The sequence below is a fragment of the Hemiscyllium ocellatum genome, chromosome 21 (assembly GCF_020745735.1).
Source record: "Hemiscyllium ocellatum isolate sHemOce1 chromosome 21, sHemOce1.pat.X.cur, whole genome shotgun sequence".
NCBI lineage: Eukaryota > Metazoa > Chordata > Chondrichthyes > Orectolobiformes > Hemiscylliidae > Hemiscyllium > Hemiscyllium ocellatum.
The window spans coordinates 18,457,109-18,480,994 of record NC_083421.1 but is presented as its reverse complement, the minus strand read 5'-3'; the positions used below and the strand labels follow the sequence as shown (position 1 = coordinate 18,480,994).

General features: G+C 53.2%; 1 protein-coding gene across 1 annotated transcript in view; it reads left to right on the top strand.

The window, feature by feature from the left end:
• The window catches only part of LOC132825780 (ectonucleoside triphosphate diphosphohydrolase 2-like), a 106,108-nt gene that overhangs the window by 63,421 nt on the left and 18,801 nt on the right, over positions 1–23,886 (top strand). Inside the window, exons 2-5 of the mRNA XM_060841246.1 lie at positions 12,099–12,216; positions 13,354–13,504; positions 20,080–20,239; positions 23,597–23,824. Coding sequence (XP_060697229.1) covers positions 12,099–12,216; positions 13,354–13,504; positions 20,080–20,239; positions 23,597–23,824 — 657 coding nt within the window. The remainder of the gene's footprint in view (positions 1–12,098; positions 12,217–13,353; positions 13,505–20,079; positions 20,240–23,596; positions 23,825–23,886) is intronic.

Here is a 23,886-nt window from a genome sequence, read left to right as displayed (position 1 = left end):
GTCAGGTCTGGGACGTGTTCCCTGACAGTGAGCTGTATACAGTTACCCGGGTAGGTCAGATCTGGGACGTGGTCCCTGACAGTGAGCGGTATACAGTTACCCGGGTGAGTCAGGTCTGTGATATGTTCCCTGACAGTGAGCTGTATACAGTTTCCGGGGTGGGTCAGGTCTGGGACGTGTTCCCTGACAGAGAGCTGTATACAGTTGCCATGTTGGGTCAGGTCTGGAATGTGTTCCCTGACAGAGAGCTGTATACAGTTGCCATGTTGGGTCAGGTCTGGAATGTGTTCCCTGACAGAGAGCTGTATACAGTTGCCATGTTGGGTCAGGTCTGGAATGTGTTCCCTGACAGAGAGCTGTATACAGTTGCCATGTTGGGTCAGGTCTGGAATGTGTTCCCTGACAGTGAGCTATATACAGTTACCCGGGTGGGTCAGGTCTGGGACGTGTTCCCTGACAGTGAGCTGTATACAGTTACCCGGGTAGGTCAGATCTGGGACGTGGTCCCTGACAGTAAGTTGTATACAGTTACACGGTTGGGTCAGATTTGGGATCTGTTCGCTGACAGTGAGCTGTATACAGTTTCCCCGGTGTGTCAGGTCTGGGATGTGTTGCCTGACAGTGAGCTGTATACATTTACCTGCTAAGGTCAGGCCTGGGACGTGTTCCCTGACAATGAGCTGTATGCAGTTACCTGGGTAGGTCAGGCTGGGACGTGTTCCCTGACAGTGAATTGTATAGCGTTACCCGTGTAGGTCTGGTCTGTGATGTGTTCCCTGACAGTGAGCTGTATACAGTTACCCAGTTGGGTCAGGTCTGGGACCTGTTCCCTGACAGTGAGCTGTATACAGTTACCCAGTGGGGTCATGTGTGGGATGTGTTCCCTGACAGTGAGCTGTGTACAATTACCCAGGTGGGTCTGGTCTGGGATGGGTTCCCCGTCAGTGAGCTGTATACAGTTACCGGGGTGGGTCAGGTCTGGGACGTGTTTCCTGAGAGTGAGCTGTAGCCAGTTACCCGGTGTGTCAGGTCTGGGACGTGTTCTCCGAAAGTGAGCTGTATACAGTTACCCGGTTGGGTCAGGTCTGAGACATGTTCCCTGACAGTGAGCTGTATACAGTTACCCGGGTGGGTCAGGTCTGGGATGTGTTCCCTGACAGTGAGCTGTATATAGTTACCCGGGTGGGTCAGGTCTGGGACGTGTTCTGACAGTGAGCTGTATACAGTTACCCAGTGGGATCATGTGTGGGATGTGTTCCCTGACAGTGAGCTGCATACAATTGCCATGTTAGGTCAGGTCTGGGACATGTTCTCAGACAGTGAGCTGTTTCCAGTTATCCGGGTGGGTCAGGTCTGGGACGTGTTCCTTGACAGTGAGCTGTTTCCAGTTACCCGGGTGGGTCAGATATGGGACGTGTTCCCTGACAGTGAGCTGTATCCAGTTACCCGGGTGGGTCAGATATGGGACGTGTTCCCTGACAGTAGGTTGTATACAATTACACGGTTGGGTCAGGTTTGGGATGTGTTTCCTGAGAGTGAGCTGTATTTCGATACCTGTGTGGGTCAGTTCTGGGACGTGTTCCCTGACAGTGAGCTGTATACAGTTTCCCCGGTGTGTCAGGTCTGGGATGTGTTCCCTGACAGAGAGCTGTATACAGTTGCCATGTTGGGTCAGGTCTGGAATGTGTTCCCTGACAGTGAGCTATATACAGTTACCCGGGTGGGTCAGGTCTGGTACGTGTTCCCTGACAGTGAGCTGTATACAGTTACCCGGGTAGGTCAGATCTGGGACGTGGTCCCTGACAGTAAGTTGTATACAGTTACACGGTTGGGTCAGGTTTGGGATCTGCTCCCTGACAGTGAGCGGTATACAGTTACCCGGGTGAGTCAGGTCTGTGATATGTTCCCTGACAGTGAGCTGTATACAGTTTCCGGGGTGGGTCAGGTCTGGGACGTGTTCCCTGACAGAGAGCTGTATACAGTTGCCATGTTGGGTCAGGTCTGGAATGTGTTCCCTGACAGTGAGCTATATACAGTTACCCGTGTAGGTCTGGTCTGTGATGTGTTCCCTGACAGTGAGCTGTATACAGTTACCCAGTTGGGTCAGGTCTGGGACCTGTTCCCTGACAGTGAGCTGTATACAGTTACCCAGTGGGGTCATGTGTGGGATGTGTTCCCTGACAGTGAGCTGTATACAATTACCCAGGTGGGTCTGGTCTGGGATGGGTTCCCCGTCAGTGAGCTGTATACAGTTACCCGGGTGGGTCAGGTCTGGGACGTGTTTCCTGAGAGTGAGCTGTAGCCAGTTACCCGGTGTGTCAGGTCTGGGACGTGTTCTCCGAAAGTGAGCAGTATACAGTTACCCTGTTGGGTCAGGTCTGAGACATGTTCCCTGACAGTGAGCTGTATACAGTTACCCGGGTGGGTCAGGTCTGGGATGTGTTCCCTGACAGTGAGCTGTATATAGTTACCCGGATGGGTCAGGTCTGGGACGTGTTCCCTGACAGTGAGCTGTATACAGTTACCCGGGTGGGTCAAGTCTGGGAAGTGTTCCCTGACAGTGAGCTGTATCCAGTTACCCGGGTGGGTCTGGTCTGGGACGTGTCCCCTGACAGTGAGCTGTATACAGTTACCCGGGTGGGTCAGGTCTGGGATGTGTTCCCTGACAGTGAGCTGTATATAGTTACCCGGGTGGGTCAGGTCTGGGACGTGTTCTGACAGTGAGCTGTATACAGTTACCCGGGTAGGTCAGATCTGGGACGTGGTCCCTGACAGTAAGTTGTATACAGTTACACGGTTGGGTCAGGTTTGGGATCTGTTCGCTGACAGTGAGCTGTATACAGTTTCCCCGGTGTGTCAGGTCTGGGATGTGTTGCCTGACAGTGAGCTGTATACATTTACCTGCTAGGGTCAGGCCTGGGACATGTTCCCTGACAATGAGCTGTATGCAGTTACCTGGGTAGGTCAGGCTGGGACGTGTTCCCTGACAGTGAATTGTATAGCGTTACCCGTGTAGGTCTGGTCTGTGATGTGTTCCCTGACAGTGAGCTGTATACAGTTACCCAGTTGGGTCAGGTTTGGGATCTGCTCCCTGACAGTGAGCGGTATACAGTTACCCCGGTGAGTCAGGTCTGAGACATGTTCCCTGACAGTGAGCTGTATACAGTTACCCGGGTGGGTCAGGTCTGGGATGTGTTCCCTGACAGTGAGCTGTATATAGTTACCCGGGTGGGTCAGGTCTGGGACGTGTTCTGACAGTGAGCTGTATACAGTTACCCAGTGGGATCATGTGTGGGATGTGTTCCCTGACAGTGAGCTGCATACAATTGCCATGTTAGGTCAGGTCTGGGACATGTTCTCAGTGAGCTGTTTCCAGTTATCCGGGTGGGTCAGGTCTGGGACGTGTTCCTTGACAGTGAGCTGTTTCCAGTTACCCGGGTGGGTCAGATATGGGACGTGTTCCCTGACAGTGAGCTGTATCCAGTTACCCGGGTGGGTCAGATATGGGACGTGTTCCCTGACAGTAGGTTGTATACAATTACACGGTTGGGTCAGGTTTGGGATGTGTTTCCTGAGAGTGAGCTGTATTTCGATACCTGTGTGGGTCAGTTCTGGGACGTGTTCCCTGACAGTGAGCTGTATACAGTTTCCCCGGTGTGTCAGGTCTGGGATGTGTTCCCTGACAGAGAGCTGTATACAGTTGCCATGTTGGGTCAGGTCTGGAATGTGTTCCCTGACAGAGAGCTGTATACAGTTGCCATGTTGGGTCAGGTCTGGAATGTGTTCCCTGACAGTGAGCTATATACAGTTACCTGGGTGGGTCAGGTCTGGAACGTGTTCCCTGACATTGAGCTGTATACAGTTACCCGGGTAGGTCAGATCTGGGACGTGGTCCCTGACAGTAAGGTGTATACAGTTACACGGTTGGGTCAGGTTTGGGATCTGTTCGCTGACAGTGAGCTGTATACAGTTTCCCCGGTGTGTCAGGTCTGGGATGTGTTGCCTGACAGTGAGCTGTATACATTTACCTGCTAGGGTCAGGCCTGGGACATGTTCCCTGACAATGAGCTGTATGCAGTTACCTGGGTAGGTCAGGCTGGGACGTGTTCCCTGACAGTGAATTGTATAGCGTTACCCGTGTAGGTCTGGTCTGTGATGTGTTCCCTGACAGTGAGCTGTATACAGTTACCCAGTTGGGTCAGGTCTGGGACCTGTTCCCTGACAGTGAGCTGTATACAGTTACCCAGTGGGGTCATGTGTGGGATGTGTTCCCTGACAGTGAGCTGTGTACAATTACCCAGGTGGGTCTGGTCTGGGATGGGTTCCCCGTCAGTGAGCTGTATACAGTTACCCGGGTGGGTCAGGTCTGGGACGTGTTTCCTGAGAGTGAGCTGTAGCCAGTTACCCGGTGTGTCAGGTCTGGGACGTGTTCTCCGAAAGTGAGCAGTATACAGTTACCCTGTTGGGTCAGGTCTGAGACATGTTCCCTGACAGTGAGCTGTATACAGTTACCCGGGTGGGTCAGGTCTGGGATGTGTTCCCTGACAGTGAGCTGTATATAGTTACCCGGATGGGTCAGGTCTGGGACGTGTTCCCTGACAGTGAGCTGTATACAGTTACCCGGGTGGGTCAAGTCTGGGAAGTGTTCCCTGACAGTGAGCTGTATCCAGTTACCCGGGTGGGTCAGGTCTGGGACGTGTCCCCTGACAGTGAGCTGTATACAGTTACCCGGGTGGGTCAGGTCTGGGACGTGTTCCCTGACAGTGAGCTGTTTACAGTTACCATGTTGGGTCAGGTCTGGGACATGTTCTCTGACAGTGAGCTGTATATATTCACCTGGTAGGTCCATTCTGGGTCGTGTTCCAGGTCTTGGATGTGTTCCCTGACAGTGAGCTGTATACAGTTACCCAGGTGGGTCAGGTCTGGGATGTGTTCCCTGACAATGAGCTGTATATACTTACCCGGGTGGGTCAGGTCTGGGACGTGTTCCCTGACAGTGAGCTGTAGCCAGTTACCCGGTGTGTCAGGTCTGGGACCTGTTCTCCGAAAGTGAGGTGTATACAGTTACCCGGTTATGTCAGGTCTGGGATGTGTTCCCTGACAGTGAGCTGTATACAGTTATCTGGGTGGGTCAGGTCTGGGACGTGTTCTCCGAAAGTGAGAGGAATACTATTACCCGGTTGGGTCAGGTCTGAGTCATGTTCCCTGACAGTGAGCTGTATACAGTTACCTGGGAGGGTCAGGCCTGGGACGTGTTCCCTGACAGTGAGCTGTATACAGTTAACCGGGTGGGTCAGGTCTGGGACGCGTTCCCTGACAGTGAGCAGTATACAGTTAGCCGGGTAGGTCAGGTCTGGGACGTATTCCCTGACAGTAAGCTGTATACAGTTGCCATGTTGGGTCTGGTCTGGGGATGTGTTCCCTGATTGTGAGCTGTATACAGTTACCCAGTTGGGTTAGATCTGGGACCTGTTCCCTGACAGTGAGCTGTATACAGTTACCCAGTGGGGTCATGTGTGGGCTGTGTTCCCTGACAGTGAGATGTGTACAATTACCCGGGTGGGTCAGGTCTGGGATGGGTTCCCCGTCAGTGAACTATATATTGTTACCCTGGTGGGTCAGGTCTGGGACGTGTTTCCTGAGAGTGAGCTGTATACAGTTACCCGGGTGGGTCACGTCTGGGATTTGTTCCCTGACAGTGAGATGTATACAGTTTCCCGGGTGGTTCAGGTCTGGGATGTGTTCCCTGACAGTGAGCTGTATACAGTTACCCGGGTGTGTCAGGTCTGGGACGTGTTCCCTGACAGTGAGCTGTATCCAGTTACCCGGGTGGTTCAGGTCTGGGATGTGTTCCCTGACAGTGAGCAGTATCCAGTTACCTGGGTGGGTCAGGTCTGGGACGTGTTGCCTGACAGTGAGCTGAATAAAGTTACCCAGTTGGGTCAGGTCTGGGACGTGTTCCCTGACAGTGAGCTGTATACAGTTACCCGGGTGGGTCAGGTCTGGGACGTGTTCCCTGGCAGTGAGCTGTATCCAGTTACCCGGGTGGGTCAGGTCTGGGATGTGTTCCCTGACAGTGAGCTGTATAAAGTTACCCAGTTGGGTCAGGTCTGGGATGTGTTCCCTGACAGTGAGCTGTATACAGTTATCCGGGTGTGTTATGTTTGGGATGTGTTCCCTGACAGTGAGCTGTATACAATTTCCCGGGTAGGTCAGGTCTGGGACGTGTTCCCTGACAATGAGATGTATATACTTACCCGGGTGGGTTAGGTCTGGGACGTGTTCCCTGACAGTGAGCTGTGTACAATTACCCGGGTGGGTCAGGTCTGGGACGTGTTCCCTGACAGTGAGCTGTATACAGTTACCCGGGTGGGTCAGGTCTGGGACATGTTCTCTGACAGTGAGCTATATATATTCACCTGGGTAGGTCCATTCTGGGACGTGTTCCAGGTCTTGGATGTGTTCCCTGACAGTGAGCTGTATACAGTTACCCGGGTGGGTCAGGTCTGGGACGTGTTCCCTGACAGTGAGCTGTATACAGTTACCCGGGTTGGTCAGGTCTGGCATGTGTTCCCTGACAATGAGCTGTATACAGTTACCCAGGTGGGTCAGGTCTGGCATGTGTTCCCTGACAACGAGCTGTATACAGTTACCCAGGTGGGTCAGATCTGGGACGTGTTCCCTGACAATGAGCTGTATATACTTACCCGGGTGGGTCAGGTCTGGGACGTGTTCCCTGACAGTGAGCTGTAGCCAGTTACCCGGTGTGTCAGGTCTGGGACCTGTTCTCCGAAAGTGAGGTGTATACAGTTACCCGGTTATGTCAGGTCTGGGATGTGTTCCCTGACAGTGAGCTGTATACAGTTATCTGGGTGGGTCAGGTCTGGGACGTGTTCTCCGAAAGTGAGAGGAATACTATTACCCAGTTGGGTCAGGTCTGAGACATGTTACCTGACAGTGAGCTGTATACAGTTACCCGGGAAGGTCAGGCCTGGGACGTGTTCCCTGACAGTGAGCTGTATACAGTTAACCGGGTGGGTCAGGTCTGGGACGCGTTCCCTGACAGTGAGCAGTATACAGTTAGCCGGGTAGGTCAGGTCTGGGACGTATTCCCTGACAGTAAGCTGTATACAGTTGCCATGTTGGGTCTGGTCTGGGGATGTGTTCCCTGATTGTGAGCTGTATACAGTTACCCAGTTGGGTTAGATCTGGGACCTGTTCCCTGACAGTGAGCTGTATACAGTTACCCAGTGGGGTCATGTGTGGGATGTGTTCCCTGACAGTGAGATGTGTCCAATTACCCGGGTGGGTCAGGTCTGGGATGGGTTCCCCGTCAGTGAACTATATATTGTTACCCTGGTGGGTCAGGTCTGGGACGTGTTTCCTGAGAGTGAGCTGTATACAGTTACCCGGGTGGGTCACGTCTGGGATTTGTTCCCTGACAGTGAGATGTATACAGTTTCCCGGGTGGTTCAGGTCTGGGATGTGTTCCCTGACAGTGAGCTGTATACAGTTACCCGGGTGTGTCAGGTCTGGGACGTGTTCCCTGACAGTGAGCTGTATCCAGTTACCCGGGTGGTTCAGGTCTGGGATGTGTTCCCTGACAGTGAGCAGTATCCAGTTACCTGGGTGGGTCAGGTCTGGGACGTGTTGCCTGACAGTGAGCTGTATAAAGTTACCCAGTTGGGTCAGGTCTGGGACGTGTTCCCTGACAGTGAGCTGTATACAGTTACCCGGGTGGGTCAGGTCTGGGACGTGTTCCCTGGCAGTGAGCTGTATCCAGTTACCCGGGTGGGTCAGGTCTGGGATGTGTTCCCTGACAGTGAGCTGTATAAAGTTACCCAGTTGGGTCAGGTCTGGGATGTGTTCCCTGAAAGTGAGCTGTATACAGTTATCCGGGTGTGTTATGTTTGGGATGTGTTCCCTGACAGTGAGCTGTATACAATTTCCCGGGTAGGTCAGGTCTGGGACGTGTTCCCTGACAATGAGCTGTATATACTTACCCGGGTGGGTTAGGTCTGGGACGTGTTCCCTGACAGTGAGCTGTGTACAATTACCCGGGTGGGTCAGGTCTGGGACGTGTTCCCTGACAGTGAGCTGTATACAGTTACCCGGGTGGGTCAGGTCTGGGATGTGTTCCCTGACAGTGAGCTGTATAAAGTTACCCAGTTGGGTCAGGTCTGGGACGTGTTCCCTGACAGTGAGCTGTAGCCAGTTACCCGGGTGGGTCAGGTCTGGGACGTGTTCTCCGAAAGTGAGCTGTATACAGTTACCCGGTTGGGTCACGTCTGGGATGTGTTCCCTGACAGTAAGTTGCATACATTTATCTGGGTGGGTCAGGTCTGGGACATGTTCTCCGAAAGTGAGAGGTATACAGTTACCCGGGTGGGTCAGGTCTGGGACGTGTTCCCTGACAATGAGCTGTATGCAGTTACCTGGGTAGATCAGGCTGGGCCGTGTTCCCTGACAGTGAACTGTATAGAGTTACCCGTGTAGGTCTGGTCTGTGATGTGTTCCCTGACAGTGAGCTGTATACAGTTACCCTGTTGGGTCATGTCTGGGACCTGTTCCCTGACAGTGAGCTGTATACAGTTACCCAGTGGGGTCAGGTCTGGCATGTGTTCCCTGTCAGTGGGCTATGTACAGTTACCAGGGTGGGTCTGGTCTGGGACATGTTCCCTGACAGTGATCTGCATATAGTTACCCAGTTGAGTCAGGTCTGGGACGTGTTCCCTCACATTGATCTGTATACAGTTGCCCGGGTGGGTCAGGTCTGGGATGTGTTCCCTGACAGTAAACTGTATATAGTTACCCGGGTGTGTCAGGTCTGGGACGTGTTCCCTGACGGTGAGCTGTATACAGTTACCCGAGTGGGTCAGGTCTGGGACGTGTTCCCTGACAATGAGCTGTATACAGTTACCCGGGTGGGTCAGGTCTGGGACTTGTTCCCTGACAATGAGCTGTATATACTTGCTCGGGTGGGTCAGGTCTGGGACGTGTTCCCTGACAGTGAGCTGTATACAGTTACCTGGGTGGGTCTGGTCTGCGACATGTTCCCTGACAGTGAGCTGTATATACTTGCTCGGGTGGGTCAGGTCTGGGATGTGATCCCTGACAGTGAGCTGCACACAGTTACCCGGTTGGGTCAGGTATGCGATGTGTTCCCTGTCAGTTGGCTATATACAAGGTACTCGGGTGTGTTATGTCACGGACGTATTCCCTGAAAATGCTGTTTCCCGGGTGAGTCAATTCTTGGATTTGTTCCCTGACTGTGAGCTGTACACATTTACCCAGTTGGGTCCGGTCTGGGATGTGTTCGCTGACAGTGAGCTGTATACAGTTACCCGGGTGGGTCAGGTCTGGGACGTGTTCCGTGAGAGTGAGCTGTATATAGTTACCCGGGTGGGTCAGGTCTGGGACGTGTTCCCTGACAGTGAGCTGTATATAGTTACCCGGGTGGGTCAGGTCTGGGACGTGTTTCTTGAGATTGAGCTGTATATAGATGCCTGTGTGGGTCAGGTCTGGGACGTGTTCCCTGACTGTGAGCTGTATACAGTTACCCGGTTGGGTCAGGTCTGGGACGTGTTCCCTGACTGTGAGCTGTACACAGTTACCCGGTTGGGTCAGGTCTGGGACGTGTTCCCTGACAGTGAGCTGTATACAGTTACCCGAGTGGGTCAGGTCTGCGAGATGTTCCCTGTCCGTTGGCTATACACAAGGTGTGTTATGTCACTGACGTATTCCCTGAGAATGAGCTGTATACGGTTTCCCGGGTGAGTCAATTCTCGGATTTGTTCCCTGACAGTGAGCTGTATACAGTTACCCTGGTGGGTCAGGTCTGGGTCGTGTTCCCTGACAGTGAGGTGTATACAGTTACCGGGGTGGGTCAGGTCTGGGATGTGTTCCCTGACAGTGAGCTGTATACAGTTACCCTGGTGGGTCAGGTCTGGGTCGTGTTCCCTGACAGTGAGGTATATACAGTTACCGGGGTGGGTCAGGTCTGGGACGTGTTCCCTGACTGTGAGCTGTATACAGTTACCCGGGTGGGTCAGGTCTGGGACGTGTTCCCTGACAGTGAGCTGTATACAGTTACCCGGGTGGGTCAGGTCTGGGACGTGTTCCCTGACAGTGAGCTGTATACAGTTACCCGGGTGGGTCAGGTCTGGGACGTGTTCCCTGACAGTGAGCTGTATACAGTTACCCGGGTGGGTCAGGTCTGGGACGTGTTCCCTGACAGTGAGCTGTATACAGTTACCCGGGTGGGTCAGGTCTGGGACGTGTTCCCTGACAGTGAGCTGTATACAGTTACCCGGGTGGGTCAGGTCTGCGATGCGTTCCCTGTCAGTTGGCTATATAGAAGGTACTTGGATGTGTTATGTCACGGACGTATTCCCTGAGAATGAGCTGTATACTGTTTCCCGGGTGAGTCAATTTTTGGATTTGTTCCCTGACAGTGAGCTGTTTCCATTTACCCAGTTGGGTCCGGTCTGGGACGTGTTCCCTGACAGTGAGTTGTATACAGTTACCCGGGTGGGTCAGGTCTGGGATGTGTTTCCTGACAGTGACCTGTATACACTTACCCGGGTGGGTCTGGTCTGGGAAGCGTTCCTTGACATTGAGCTGTTTCCAGTTACCCGGGTGGGTCAGGTCTGGGATGTGTTCCCCGACTGTGAGCTGTATGTTGTTACCTGGGTGGGTCAGGTCTGGGACTTATTCCCTGACAGTGAGCTGTGTACAATTGCCCGGGTGGGTCTGGTCTGGGACGTGTTCCCTGACAGCGAGCTGTGTACAGTTACCTGGGTGGGTCTGCTCTGGAACGTGTTCCTGACAGTGAGCACTATTTCGTTACCCGCGTGGGTCAGGTCTGGGACGTGTTCCCTGACAGTGAGCTGTATACATTTACCCGGTTGGGTCAGGTCTGTGATGTGTTCCCTGTCAGTTGGCTATATAGAAGGTACTTGGGTGTGTTATGTCACGGACGTATTCCCTGAGAATGAGCTGTATGCTGTTTCCCGGGTGAGTCACTTCTTGGATTTGTTCCCTGACAGTGAGCTGTATACATTTACCTGGATGGGTCAGGTCTGGGACGTGTTCCGTGAGAGTGAGCTGTATACAGTTACCCGGGTGGGTCAGGTCTGGGACGTGTTCCCTGACAGTGAGCTATATGCAGTTACCCGAGTGGGTCAGGTCTGGGGCGTGTTCCCTGACAGTGAGCTGTATACAGTTACCCGGGTGGGTCAGGTCTGGGACGTGTTCCCTGACAGTGAGCTGTATACAGTTACCTGAGTCGTTCAGGTCTGGGACTGTCTGGGATAGTCAGAGTGTGCAATTAGTTGAGGAACTCTTGTCGGGAGCCAGCAGCGATGTGAAGGATCAAATGGCCTCCTTCTCTGTTAATTTTAGTTCACTAACATTTCGGAGTCTGTGGAAGTATGTATTTACGTCTGTGACACGTATATCCAGTTTTCTTAGTACCAAGCCCCAGCCTCCTGTCCATCCTCAGTTCAGCTGTCGGTCACAGAGCTCAACCTGCAGCAAGGTTTTGTACACACCCAGCTCCATCCTATAGACAGTCGATCAAATTCTGTAATAATATAATAGCCTTCACACTCTCAGGCCAAGATCTGACCAGTTGCGTACTTTCTGAGTTTAGGACTGAATGCTGTGTGGCAGCTTGCAGCTATATTCCTCTATTGCACACAGACAGACATGTCCTCATGACCAGGCTCTGTCTAGTGATGTTGTTTGAGGGATAAACATTCATTGGGACACTGGGGAGAAATCCCTGGCTCTTCTCCAGCCACCTGAACACAGGGGATTGGGGCCTTGGATTAATGTTTTGTCTGAAAGACAGTCCCTGTGACTGTGTAGCACTTGCGCAGTGCTGCACTGTACTGGTAACCTCAACTTCTGCAGCATGTCTCCAAGCCCCTAACCTCTGACTCAAACAGCAAGCAGTTAATGCTTGATTCACAATGGATATAAAGACAATGTAGGATTTATCTCGCACATTACCCTGTTTTCAGTTATGTGTTGAATATGCTCTTTCCCCACTTGAGTTTAACAATTTGAAGGACTTTCCTTTTCTCTTCCAACAGTATGGCATCGTCATTGACGCTGGCTCCTCTCGCACCACCCTCTATGTTTACAAATGGCCGTCTGGGAAAGAAAACAGCACAGGCATTGTGAGTGAGCACAGCAAATGCAACGTAAAAGGTAAAAGATACCACACCAGCCAAGAGCAGTCAGTCACTCTCTCTCGATCTCTGAGGCTCCCACAGCACCATCCAGAGTGCTTCACCTTCAGGACCAGCCAGGCCAATATCAGTCTCTCTACAAACCCACCTTAGCCAAGAGGCCCCCTCATTCTGCAGGGTGAGCGCCAGACTCAGGCCAAGAGCACAGAGGGCCAGGACAGGGCTAGCTCACAGCGACATTTTATCGCCAAGATCAAGGGAAGAGGGCGTCACCTTTCAGAGGTGGGAGGAATGAGTCAGATGTAAATGTGCCGAGGGTGAGACTGAAGAGCAGATCAATGAAATAGGAGAGGGCACGGGGGATGGACCGTTGTCAAGCACTGTCTATAGTCAGATACAAAATTAGGGCTGGGACAGTGTAGAGAGAGCTTTACCCTGTAACCAACCTTTGCCCCATGCTGTTGCTGCCCTGGGAGTGTTTGATGGAGACAGTGTAGAGGGAGCTTTACTCTGTATCCAACCCTATGCTGTCCCTGCCCTGAGAGTGTTTGATGGGGGATAGTGTAGAGGGAGCTTTACTCTGTATCTAACCCTGTGCTGTCACTGCCCTGGGAGAGTTTGATGGAGGACAGTGTAGAGCAAGCTTTACTCTGTATCTAACCCCATGCTGTCCCTGTGCTGGGAGTGTTTGATGAGGACAGTGTAGAGGAAGCTTTACTCTGTACCTAACCCCGTGCTGTCCCTGTCCTGCATATTTTTCCGTGACGATCAATATCTCTGTCTGTTATTAATGCAGCTGAGATAAAGACACGATGGTACCAGCCCTGCTGTCGATCTCCTGAGACCTTGGCTTGGCACTGTGCACCTTGGCTTGGCACTGTGCACCTTGGCTTGGCACTGTGCACCTTGGCTTGGCACTGTGCACCTTGGCTTGGCACTGTGCACCTTGGCTTGTGAAGGGAATGGGAATCTCTCCTGTGTTGAAGAATGGTGGGATAGCCTGGGGCCACTGTAGAGGGGTTTCCTGAGCTTGTTGCTGTGTCTCTGGGACATGGAGAAGAAGGGATTGTACATGAGGTAACCAGGCAAGGCACCTTTCGGGGGGGGGGAGGGGATATGCGAATGCACTGACACCATATTCAATCTCGGGCTGTAGGTGCCGGTATTTCCAGTTACGCGTCCAACCTGTCACAAGTTGGAAACAGTCTGAAGCCCTGCCTGGACGAAGCTGTGAAAAGCATTCCCGCAAATCGGCATGCAGAGACACCCCTCTACCTTGGTGCTACAGCTGGGATGCGCTTGTTGAAGTAAGTAATACCTGAGCCTGGTCGGGGGTGGGGGGGGAACATCATTGCTGTTTTCGAGGGCTCATCTTGAAACTTCCTCAGGGGCTATTTTCTGGTTTTCAGATATTAGGTTCTGACTGTCTCGGCAGGTACAGGTCAGGTATCCTTAGCCGTACATCAGAGAACTGAAGGCCTTGTCAGAAACAGTCCTAAAAATGAAAGTGAACCCAAAACTGGCAACCATCATTTATCCAACAAACCAATCAGTCTCAAGGTTTTCCTAGAATTCTCCAAGCAAATTAATGTCGCAATATTTTAAGAAACTGAATAATTTTTTGTACATTGCAGGATTTAAATTAGTACAAGATTACAGGCATCAGTTAACAAAAAGTTGTTTTTATCACAATAAGTGACCCACACTTCTACACATGAAAAGCTATCACCCTGGGTACATGACAGAGAGCTCACAGCTAACACATTTCCATTATATGGACACAAAACTAAAACATTTTAACCAGGTAACTGCTACATCTTTTATTGTATCTCAGAAATCAGTTTCTAATAAATGTAACTACCGAGAGTATTTATCATTGCAGGATTCACTACCGTCAATAGTATAACAGCTCCTGAATCCACACAACCTTAAACTTGTGATTCCACATTCATTTCTGAAGATTTAATTACCTGAGCGATTTGATGTTTTCTTCAATCGCAGATAATTGACTATTCTACTGTTGATCAGTTTGAAATGCTCTCTCTCTCTCTCTCTCTCTCTCTCACTGGACTTGACCTCCCTCTCTCCCATACTTCTCTTGCAGTCTCCTTCCAACTGACAGGAATCTGATGTCTCATTATCCCATCGTGAACCATCCCCTCAGTAGTCATGGGCCTGACAAGGGAGTCACCAAGGGAATGATCTCTCTGAAACGCAGATAGGGGTGGGGAGGGAAATATACCTCTGGACAGAACCTTCCACCCCACCAACCTCTATCATCGCATCATCCTCCGCCATTTCCACCAACTATAAATGGACCCCACCACCAGGGGTAGATTTCCCACCCGACTCCTATCTGCATTTTGGAGAGACCATTCACTCTGCGACTCTCTTGTCAGGACCACCCCCCCACCCCCCACCAACCCACCCTTCCCTCTGGGCACCTTCACCTGCCACCGCAAAAAGTGCAAAACGTACGCCCACACCTCTTCCCCTCAGCTCCATCCAAGGTCCCAAAGGATCCTTCCACATCAGACAGACACTTATCTCCCAGAGACAACCCACACTGACCGGTGAATCTGCTCACTGTCCCCCCAGTGCCCACACTGACCGGTGAATCTGCTCACTGTCCCCCCAGTGCCCACACTGACCGGTGAATCTGCTCACTGTCCCCCCAGTGCCCACACTGACTGGTGTATCTGCTCACTGTCCCCCCAGTGCCCACACTGACTGGTGTATCTGCTCACTGTCCCCCCAGTGCCCACACTGACTGGTGTATCTGCTCACTGTCCCCCCAATACCCACACTGACTGGTGTATCTGCTCACTGTCCCCCCAATACCCACACTGACTGGTGTATCTGCTCACTGTCCCCCCAATACCCACACTGACTGGCGTATCTGCTCACTGTCCCCACAGTGCCCACACTGACTGGCGTATCTGTTTATTGTCATCCAAGTGCCCACACTGACTGGTGTATCTGCCCACTGCCCCGCCAATGCCCACACTGACTGGTTTATCTGCTCACTGCCCCCCCCAGTGCCCACACTGACTGGTGTATCTGCTCACTGTCCCCCCAATACCCACACTGATTGGAGTATCTGCTCACTGCCCCCCCCAGTGCCCACACTGACTGGTGTATCTGCTCACTGTCCCCCCAGTGCCCACACTGACTGGTGTATCTGCTCACTGTCCCCCCAATACCCACACTGACTGGTGTATCTGCTCACTGTCCCCACAATACCCACACTGACTGGTGTATCTGCTCACTGTCCCCACAGTGCCCACACTGACTGGCGTATCTGTTTATTGTCATCCAAGTGCCCACACTGACTGGTGTATCTGCCCACTGCCCCGCCAATGCCCACACTGACTGGTTTATCTGCTCACTGCCACCCCCAGTGCCCACATTGACTGGTGTATCTGCTCACTGTCCCCCCAATACCCACACTGATTTGTGTATCTGCTCACTGCCCCCCCCAGTGCCCACACTGACTGGTGTATCTGCTCACTGTCCCCCCAGTGCCCACACTGACTGGTGCATCTGCTCACTGCCCCCCCAGTGCCCACACTGACTGGTTTATCTGCTCACTGCCCCCCCCAGTGCCCACACTGACTGGTGTATCTGTCCACTGTCCCCCCAATACCCACACTGACTGGTGTATCTGCTCACTGTCCCCCCAATACCCACACTGACTGGTGTATCTGCTCACTGTCCCCCCAATACCCACACTGACTGGTGTATCTGCTCACTGTCCCCCCAATACCCACACTGACTGGTGTATCTGCTCACTGTCCTCCCAATACCCACACTGACTGGTTTATCTGCTCACTGCCCCCCCCAGTGCCCACACTGACTGGTGTATCTGTCCACTGTCCTCCCAATACCCACACTGACTGGTGTATCTGCTCACTGTCCCCCCAATACCCACACTGACTGGTGTATCTGCTCACTGTCCCCCCAATGGCCACACTGACTGGTGTATCTGCTCACTGTCCCCCCAATACCCACACAGACTGGTGTATCTACTCACTGTCCCCCCAATACCCACACTGACTGGTGTATCTGCTCACTGTCCCCCCAATACCCACACAGACTGGTGTATCTGCTCTCTGTCCCCCAATGCCCACACTGATTGGTGTATCTGCTCACTGCCCCCCCAATACCCACACTGACTGGTGTATCTGCTCACTGTGCCCCCAATAGCCACAATGACTGGAGTATCTGCTCACTGTCCCCCCAGTACCGACACTGAATGGTGTATCTGCTCACTGCCCCCCCCCCCGTGCCCACACTGACTGGTGTATCTGCTCACTCTCCCCCAGTGCCCACACTCCTGGAGTATCTGCTCACTGCCCCCCCCAGTGCCCACACTGACTGGAGTATCTGCTCACTGTCCTCCCAATACCCACACTGACTGGTGCATCTGCTCACTGTCCCCCCAATACCCACACTGACTGGTGTATCTGCTCACTGTCCCCCCAATACCCACACTGACTGGTGCATCTGCTCACTGTCCCCCAATACCCAAACTGACTGGTGTATCTGCTCACTGTACCCCCAGTGCCCACACTGACTGGTGTGTCTGCTCCCTGTCCCCCCAATACCCACACTGACTGGTGTATCTACTCACTGTCCCCCCAGTTCCCACACCGACTGGTGTATCTGCTCACTGTCCCCCCAATACCCACACTGACTGGTGCATCTGCTCACTGTCCCCCAATACCCAAACTGACTGGTGTATCTGCTCACTGTACCCCCAGTGCCCACACTGACTGGTGTGTCTGCTCCCTGTCCCCCCAATACCCACACTGACTGGTGTATCGGCTCCCTGTCCCCCCAATACCCACACTGACTGGTGTGTCTGCTCACTGTCCCTCCAATACCCACACTGACTGGCGTATCTGCTCACTGTCCCCCCAGTGCCCACACTGACTGGTGTATCTGCTCACTGTCCCCCCAATACCCACACTGACTGGTGCATCTGCTCACTGTCCCCCAATACCCACACTGACTGGTGCATCTGCTCACTGTACCCCCAGTGCCCACACTGACTGGTGTGTCTGCTCACTGTCCCCCCAATACCCACACTGACCAGTGTGTCTGCTCACTGTCCCCCCAATACCCACACTGACTGGCGTATCTGCTCACTGCCCCCCCAGTGCCCACACTGACTGGTGTATCTGCTCACTGTCCCCTCAATACCCACACTGACTGGTGTATCGGCTCCCTGTCCCCCCAATACCCACACTGACCGGTGTGTCTGCTCACTGTCCCTCCAATACCCACACTGACTGGCGTATCTGCTCACTGTCCCCCCAGTGCCCACACTGACTGGTGTATCTGCTCACTGTCCCCCCAATACCCACACTGACTGGTGCATCTGCTCACTGTCCCCCAATACCCACACTGACTGGTGCATCTGCTCACTGTACCCCCAGTGCCCACACTGACTGGTGTGTCTGCTCACTGTCCCCCCAATACCCACACTGACCAGTGTGTCTGCTCACTGTCCCCCCAATACCCACACTGACTGGCGTATCTGCTCACTGCCCCCCCAGTGCCCACACTGACTGGTGTATCTGCTCACTGTCCCCTCAATACCCACACTGACTGGTGTATCTGCTCACTGTCCCCCCAATACCCACACTGACTGGCGTATCTGCTCACTGCCCCCCCAGTGCCCACACTGACTGGTGTATCTGCTCACTGTCCCCTCAATACCCACACTGACTGGTGTATCTGCTCACTGTCCCCCCAATACCCACACTGACTGGTGTATCTGCTCACTGTCCCCCCAATACCCACACTGACTGGTGTATCTGCTCACTCTCCCCCAGTGCCCACACTGACTGGTGTATCTGCTCACTCTCCCCCAGTGCCCACACTGACTGGTGTATCTGCTCACTCTCCCCCAGTGCCCACACTGACTGGTGTATCTGGTTATTGCTCCCTGGATCATGGGCTCTTTATCTCCCAGGTTTGAAAAACAAACACTTTCTTGGTTTCACGAACTCTGCATTATTCATCAGCACAGGAGATAAACAGCCCCTTCAATTTTTCTTCAATCAGATCAACAATTCCTGGATTGGTCGCTTCAATAGGTAGGCTTTTCCTGCTCAGTGGGAGCTCAGTGGGTGCTCAGTGGGAGATCAATGGGTACTCAGTGGGTGCTCAGTGGGTGCTCAGCGGGAGATCAGCGGGTGCTCAGTGGGAGATCAGCGGGTGCTCAGTGGGTGCTCAGTGGGTGCTCAGTGGGTGCTCAGTGGGTGCTCAGTGGGAGATCAGTGGGAGATCAGTGGGAGATCAGTGGGAGATCAGTGGGAGATCAATGGGTACTCAGTGGGAGATCAATGGGTGCTCAGTGGGTGCTCAGTGGGTGCTCAGTGGGTACTCTGGGTACTCAGTGGGTGCTCAGTGGGAGATCAGTGGGTGCTCAGTGGGAGATCAGTGGGAGCTCAGTGGGTGCTCAGCGGGAGATCAGCGGGTGCTCAGTGGGATTTCAGTGGGTGCTCAGTGGGTGCTCAGTGGGTGCTCAGTGGGAGATCAGTGGGTGCTCAGTGGGAGATCAGTGGGAGATCAGTGGGAGATCAGTGGGAGATCAGTGGGAGATCAGTGGGTGATCAGTGGGAGATCAGTGGGTGCTCAGTGGGTGCTCAGTGGGAGATCAGTGGGAGCTCAGTGCAGTACAGCGTGAGGCAGCCTCCATGGTGATATTGAGGAATCGGTGCTGCGGTGCTATGCCCTTTGGCAACAAGATGGAGAGGAGGAGATGATGTTTGAAGATGATGATCATGGAGGGAACAGGGTGAGGGTTTCAAATCCGCGTTGATTGAGGAAATTTGGCAGCGGGTCACAGTTCAAAGGGCAGGAACCTGAGCACTAAGGAGCAGATAATATCCAAAACTAAACTGGCAGAATGAAGTGGTCCGGGAAAGTGACAGAGTGGTCCAAGTATGACAGTGGAGAGCGTGGAGAATGTCCAGTCAGCTGGGAGGAGGGTCAGAGGGGGAAAGTGGAGGGACAAGGACGGTGTAGAATGAGGAACAAGAGAGGTGAGTGAACAGGGAGAGAGGGGAAATGAGAGATAAAGATGGAGAATGGATGGAGAATGGAGGAAGAGGTCAGATAGAGGAAAAAATGCGAAAGAGTCAAGACAAGGAGGAGGCTGGGATAGATAAAGGCAGAGTGAGGAACTGAACCAGAGAATTGTGGTGAATCTGTCAGCTCTGCCTGAGACCCCACAACAGGGAGTGATTCATTCAGCGATTGTTGGCCCCGAGGCTGAGAAGGAAAGGAGGTGCAGGGACCCTCCGCACAGCCAGTCTGTCTGCAAAGGCCTGTCACTGAGGGGGGTGGTCAGGGGGTACAGGGACCCCCGCACAGCCAGTCTGTCCGCAAAGGGCTGTCACTGAGGGGGTTGATCAGGGGGTACAGGGACCCCCGCACAGCCAGTCTGTCTGCAAAGGCCTGTCACTGAGGGGGGTGGTCAGGGGGTACAGGGACCCCCGCACAGCCAGTCTGTCTGCAAAGGCCTGTCACTGAGGGGGGTGGTCAGAGGGTACAGGGACCCCCGCACAGCCAGTCTGTCTGCAAAGGGCTGTCACTGAGGGGGGGTGGTCAGGAGGTTACATTTATAACATTCTCTTGAGTCCGAAGGTCTGGTAGGAGGTAGGTGGGACCTGTGATGTGATCCTGGTGGTGGGGGAGGTTCATCTCTCATGGGGTAGGAGTGTAGGACAGTTTCCTGTCCATCTCACTACCCCCCCCCCACCTCCTACTGTGAGACATTTCTTCAGATTGACTCACGGTGCTCCATGACCTGAGAGTTCTCAGGCCAGACCCACTCTAACAGCCATCTCCCTTTCTGTACTGCCTGCAGCCTCACTGATCCTGAAGCCACCAAAGGAGTCCTGGCCTCAATCGCTATCTCTCTGAAATCCTACAAGTTTAAATACCAAGGAGCCAAGATCCTGACAGGAAATGAGGAGGGAGTTTTTGGATGGGTTACTGCCAATTACCTGCTGGAGAACTTCATAAAGGTAAGGTAGCAGAAACGAAGGTCAATGCATAGACATTCCAACTCTGAGAGACTCACCCACCCCAAATGCAGACTGCCCCTTTCACTGTTCCCATTGGTGGGGTAAGTTTTATTTAGTAGTTCACAGGAAATGGGCATCGCAGATTGCTGCCTGACCATAGTTGCCCCTGGGAACAAATTGTTTAGCCCCCAGCGAGAGTACTTCTGGAATCCACATTCTCGGAGGGGTGTGATAGCACTGGTGAGGGTGCAGAGGAGAGTTACCAGGATGTTGCCTGGACTGGAGAGTTTCAGTTCTAACGAGAGATTGGATAGACCAGGGATGTTTTTCTTAGAGCAGAGAACATTGAGAGGGGACGTGATTGCAAATACTAAAATTATGAGAGATGTGGATAGGGTGCATTTGCTCCGTCAAAAAAACAGCAAACCCAACAGCACAGGGACACCGGTCTCCAGCCTGTCTCTGGGTATCCAGCTCTCAGCTCCACGGCAACATCGGGTCAACCATCATTCCTCAGAAATAATGTCTCTGCTCAGCGGGAGAGGGACAGGGAGAGGGACGGGGAGAGGGACGGGGAGAGGGACGGGGAGAGGGACGGGGAGAGGGACGGGGAGAGGGACGGGGAGAGGGACGGGGAGAGGGACAGGGAGAGGGAGAGGGAGAGGGAGAGGGACAGGCTTAGGGAGAGGGACAGGCTTAGGGAGAGGGACAGGGAAGGGAGATGGACAGGGAGAGGGAGATGGACAGGGGGAGGGAGTGTGACAGGGAGAAGGAGAGGGATAGGGACAGGGACTGGGAGAGGGACAAGGAGAGGCAGATGGACAGGGACAGGGAGAGGGACAGGGAGAGGGACAGGGAGAGGGACAGGGAGAGGGACAGGGAGAGGGAGAGGGACAGGGAGAGGGACAGGGACAGGGAAAGTGACAGGGAGAGGGAATGGGAGAGGGTGAGGGACAGGGAGAGGGATAGGGAGAGGGTGAGGGAGATGGAGAGGGACAGGGAGAGGGAACGGGACAGGGAGAGGGATAGGGAGAGGAACAGGGACAGGGAGAGGGACAGGGACAGGGAGAGGGAGAGGGACAGGGACTGGGAGAGAGACAGAGACTGGGACAGGGATAGGGACAGGGAAAGGGTCGGGGATAGGGACAGGGATAGGGTCAGGGACAGAGACAGGGACAGGGACAGGAATAGGGACAGGGACAGGGTCAGAGATAGCGACAGAGATAGGGACAGAGACAGGGATAGAGACAGAGACAGGGGCAGGGATAGTGACAGAGACAACGACAGAGACAACGACAGAGACAACGACAGAGACAGGGATAGAGACAGGGATAGGGACAGGGACAGGAACAGGGACAGGAACAGGGACAGGGATAGAGACAGAGACAGAGATAAGGACAGGACAGAGACAGGGACAGGGACAGAGATAGTGACAGGGATAGGGACAGAGACAGAGACAGGGACAGAGACAGAGACAGAGACAGGGACAGAGACAGAGACAGGGACAGAGACAGAGATAGGGACAGGGACAGGGATAGGGATAGGGATAGAGACAGAGACAGAAATAGGGACAGGGACAGGGATAGAGACAGGGACAGAGACAGAGATAGGGACAGGGACAGGGATAGGGATAGAGACAGAGACAGGGACAGGGATATAGACAGAGACAGAAATAGGGACAGGGACAGGGATAGAGACAGGGATAGAGACAGGGATAGAGACAGGGATAGAGACAGGGATAGAGACAGGGACAGGGACAGGGATAGGGTCAGGGACAGGGACAGAGACAGGGACAGGGATAGGGTCAGGGACAGGGACAGGGACAGAGACAGGGACAGGGATAGAGACAGAGACTGGGACAGGGACAGGGACAGGGTCAGGGACAGAGATAGGGATAGGCACAGGGATAGGGACAGGGACAGGGTTAGGGTCAGGGATAGGGACAGAGTCAGGGACAGGGACAGGAATAGGGAGAGGGACAGGGTCAGAGATAGGAACAGGGATAGGGACAGGGTCAGGGATAGAGACAGGGACAGAGACAGGGACAGAGACAGAGATAGAGACATGAATAGAGACAGAGACAGGGACAGAGACAGGGACAGGGACAGAGACAGAGACAGGGACAGGGACAGGGACAGGGACAGGGACAGGGACAGGGACAGGGACAGGAATAGGGACAGGGACAGGGACAGGGACAGGGACAGGGACAGGGACAGGGACAGAGACAGAGACAGGGACAGGGACAGGGACAGGAATAGGGTCAGTGATAGGGACAGGGACAGGGACAGGGACAGGGACAGGGACAGGGACAGGGACAGGGTCAGAGTTAGGGACAGGGATAGGGACATGGACAGAGATTGGGTCAGGGATAGGGACAGGGACAAGATAGGGACAGGGAAAAGGTCAGGGATAGGGACAGGGACAGGGACAGGGATAGAGACAGGGACAGGGATAGAGACAGTGCCGTCAGATGCTGTTGGGAATGTGGTGCAGCAGCTACATTGTGATGTACACCAGGCTGGGGTAGAGCTGGTATTGTCAGAGTGAAGTAGGAAGAGTTCTCTTTCACTTGCCCATGATTCTAGAAGGAGGTTTTCAGGTAACAAGTGAGGTGTGTTCAGGTACTATATAAATGCACAGTACCGACTGCTCCTCACCAACATTCACCCATTACCCACCATGCATCAACAGTCAGGACCACCCAGAGGCCACCTTCCCTTCTGGTCACCCTCCCTTTCCCAGCCCTATACTGTACATACTGCTCCCTAAACTGGGTGGGTGGGATTCAGGGATACAGGCTCGGGTGGGAAACTGGAATATTGGAAGAGGATGGAATTGAAGGACATGGGGAGAGGTTAGCATTGAGGAATACAGGAAGAGATTGGGATTGAAGGATATGGGGAGAGTTTGGGATTGAGGGATACAGAGTGGCTGGGAATTGAAGGATATGGGGAGAGGTGGGATGGAGGAACACAGGGAGATGGTGGGATTGAGAGACGCAGGAAGAGGGTGGAATTAAGGGATATGGTGAGATCGAGGGATGGGATTGAGGGATATGAGAAGAGGGTGTGATTGAGGGATCTGGGAAATGGGTGGGATTGAAGGACACAGAAGTGGGGCTAAAGGGGAAGGTGAGTAGGTGGGATTGTTATGTGATACTGAGAAGGTGTGACCATCTTTTATAGACCCTTCTCGCTCCTAAAAATTCCGACTTTCGACATTCTTGCCCCCTTTCTGAGGTGCGACGTGGAGGAACAGGGTGATTGTCAGAGACAGTCCCCACACAGTAACAGCCTTGTTCCTGTCCCAGCCTGAGGAGATCTAACACCTTCTGAATGTTCTGCCCTTCTTTTACAGTATGGATGGGTTGGAAGATGGATCAAACCAATTAAAAAGACAGTGGGAGCCATGGACTTTGGGGGAGCATCCACACAGATCTCCTTCGTGCCCAGTCAAGAAATCGATAATCCTGAAAATAAAGCTGTTCTACGTCTGTATGGCTATAACTATGAAGTATACACTCACAGCTACCTCTGTTACGGGAGGGACCAGGTTTTGAAGAAAGTGTTTTCGAAAATGATGATTGTAAGAGACTATACTTTCAGTAGAAAGTATAAAATTTCATTGAAGAATTCCATGAAGCTTGC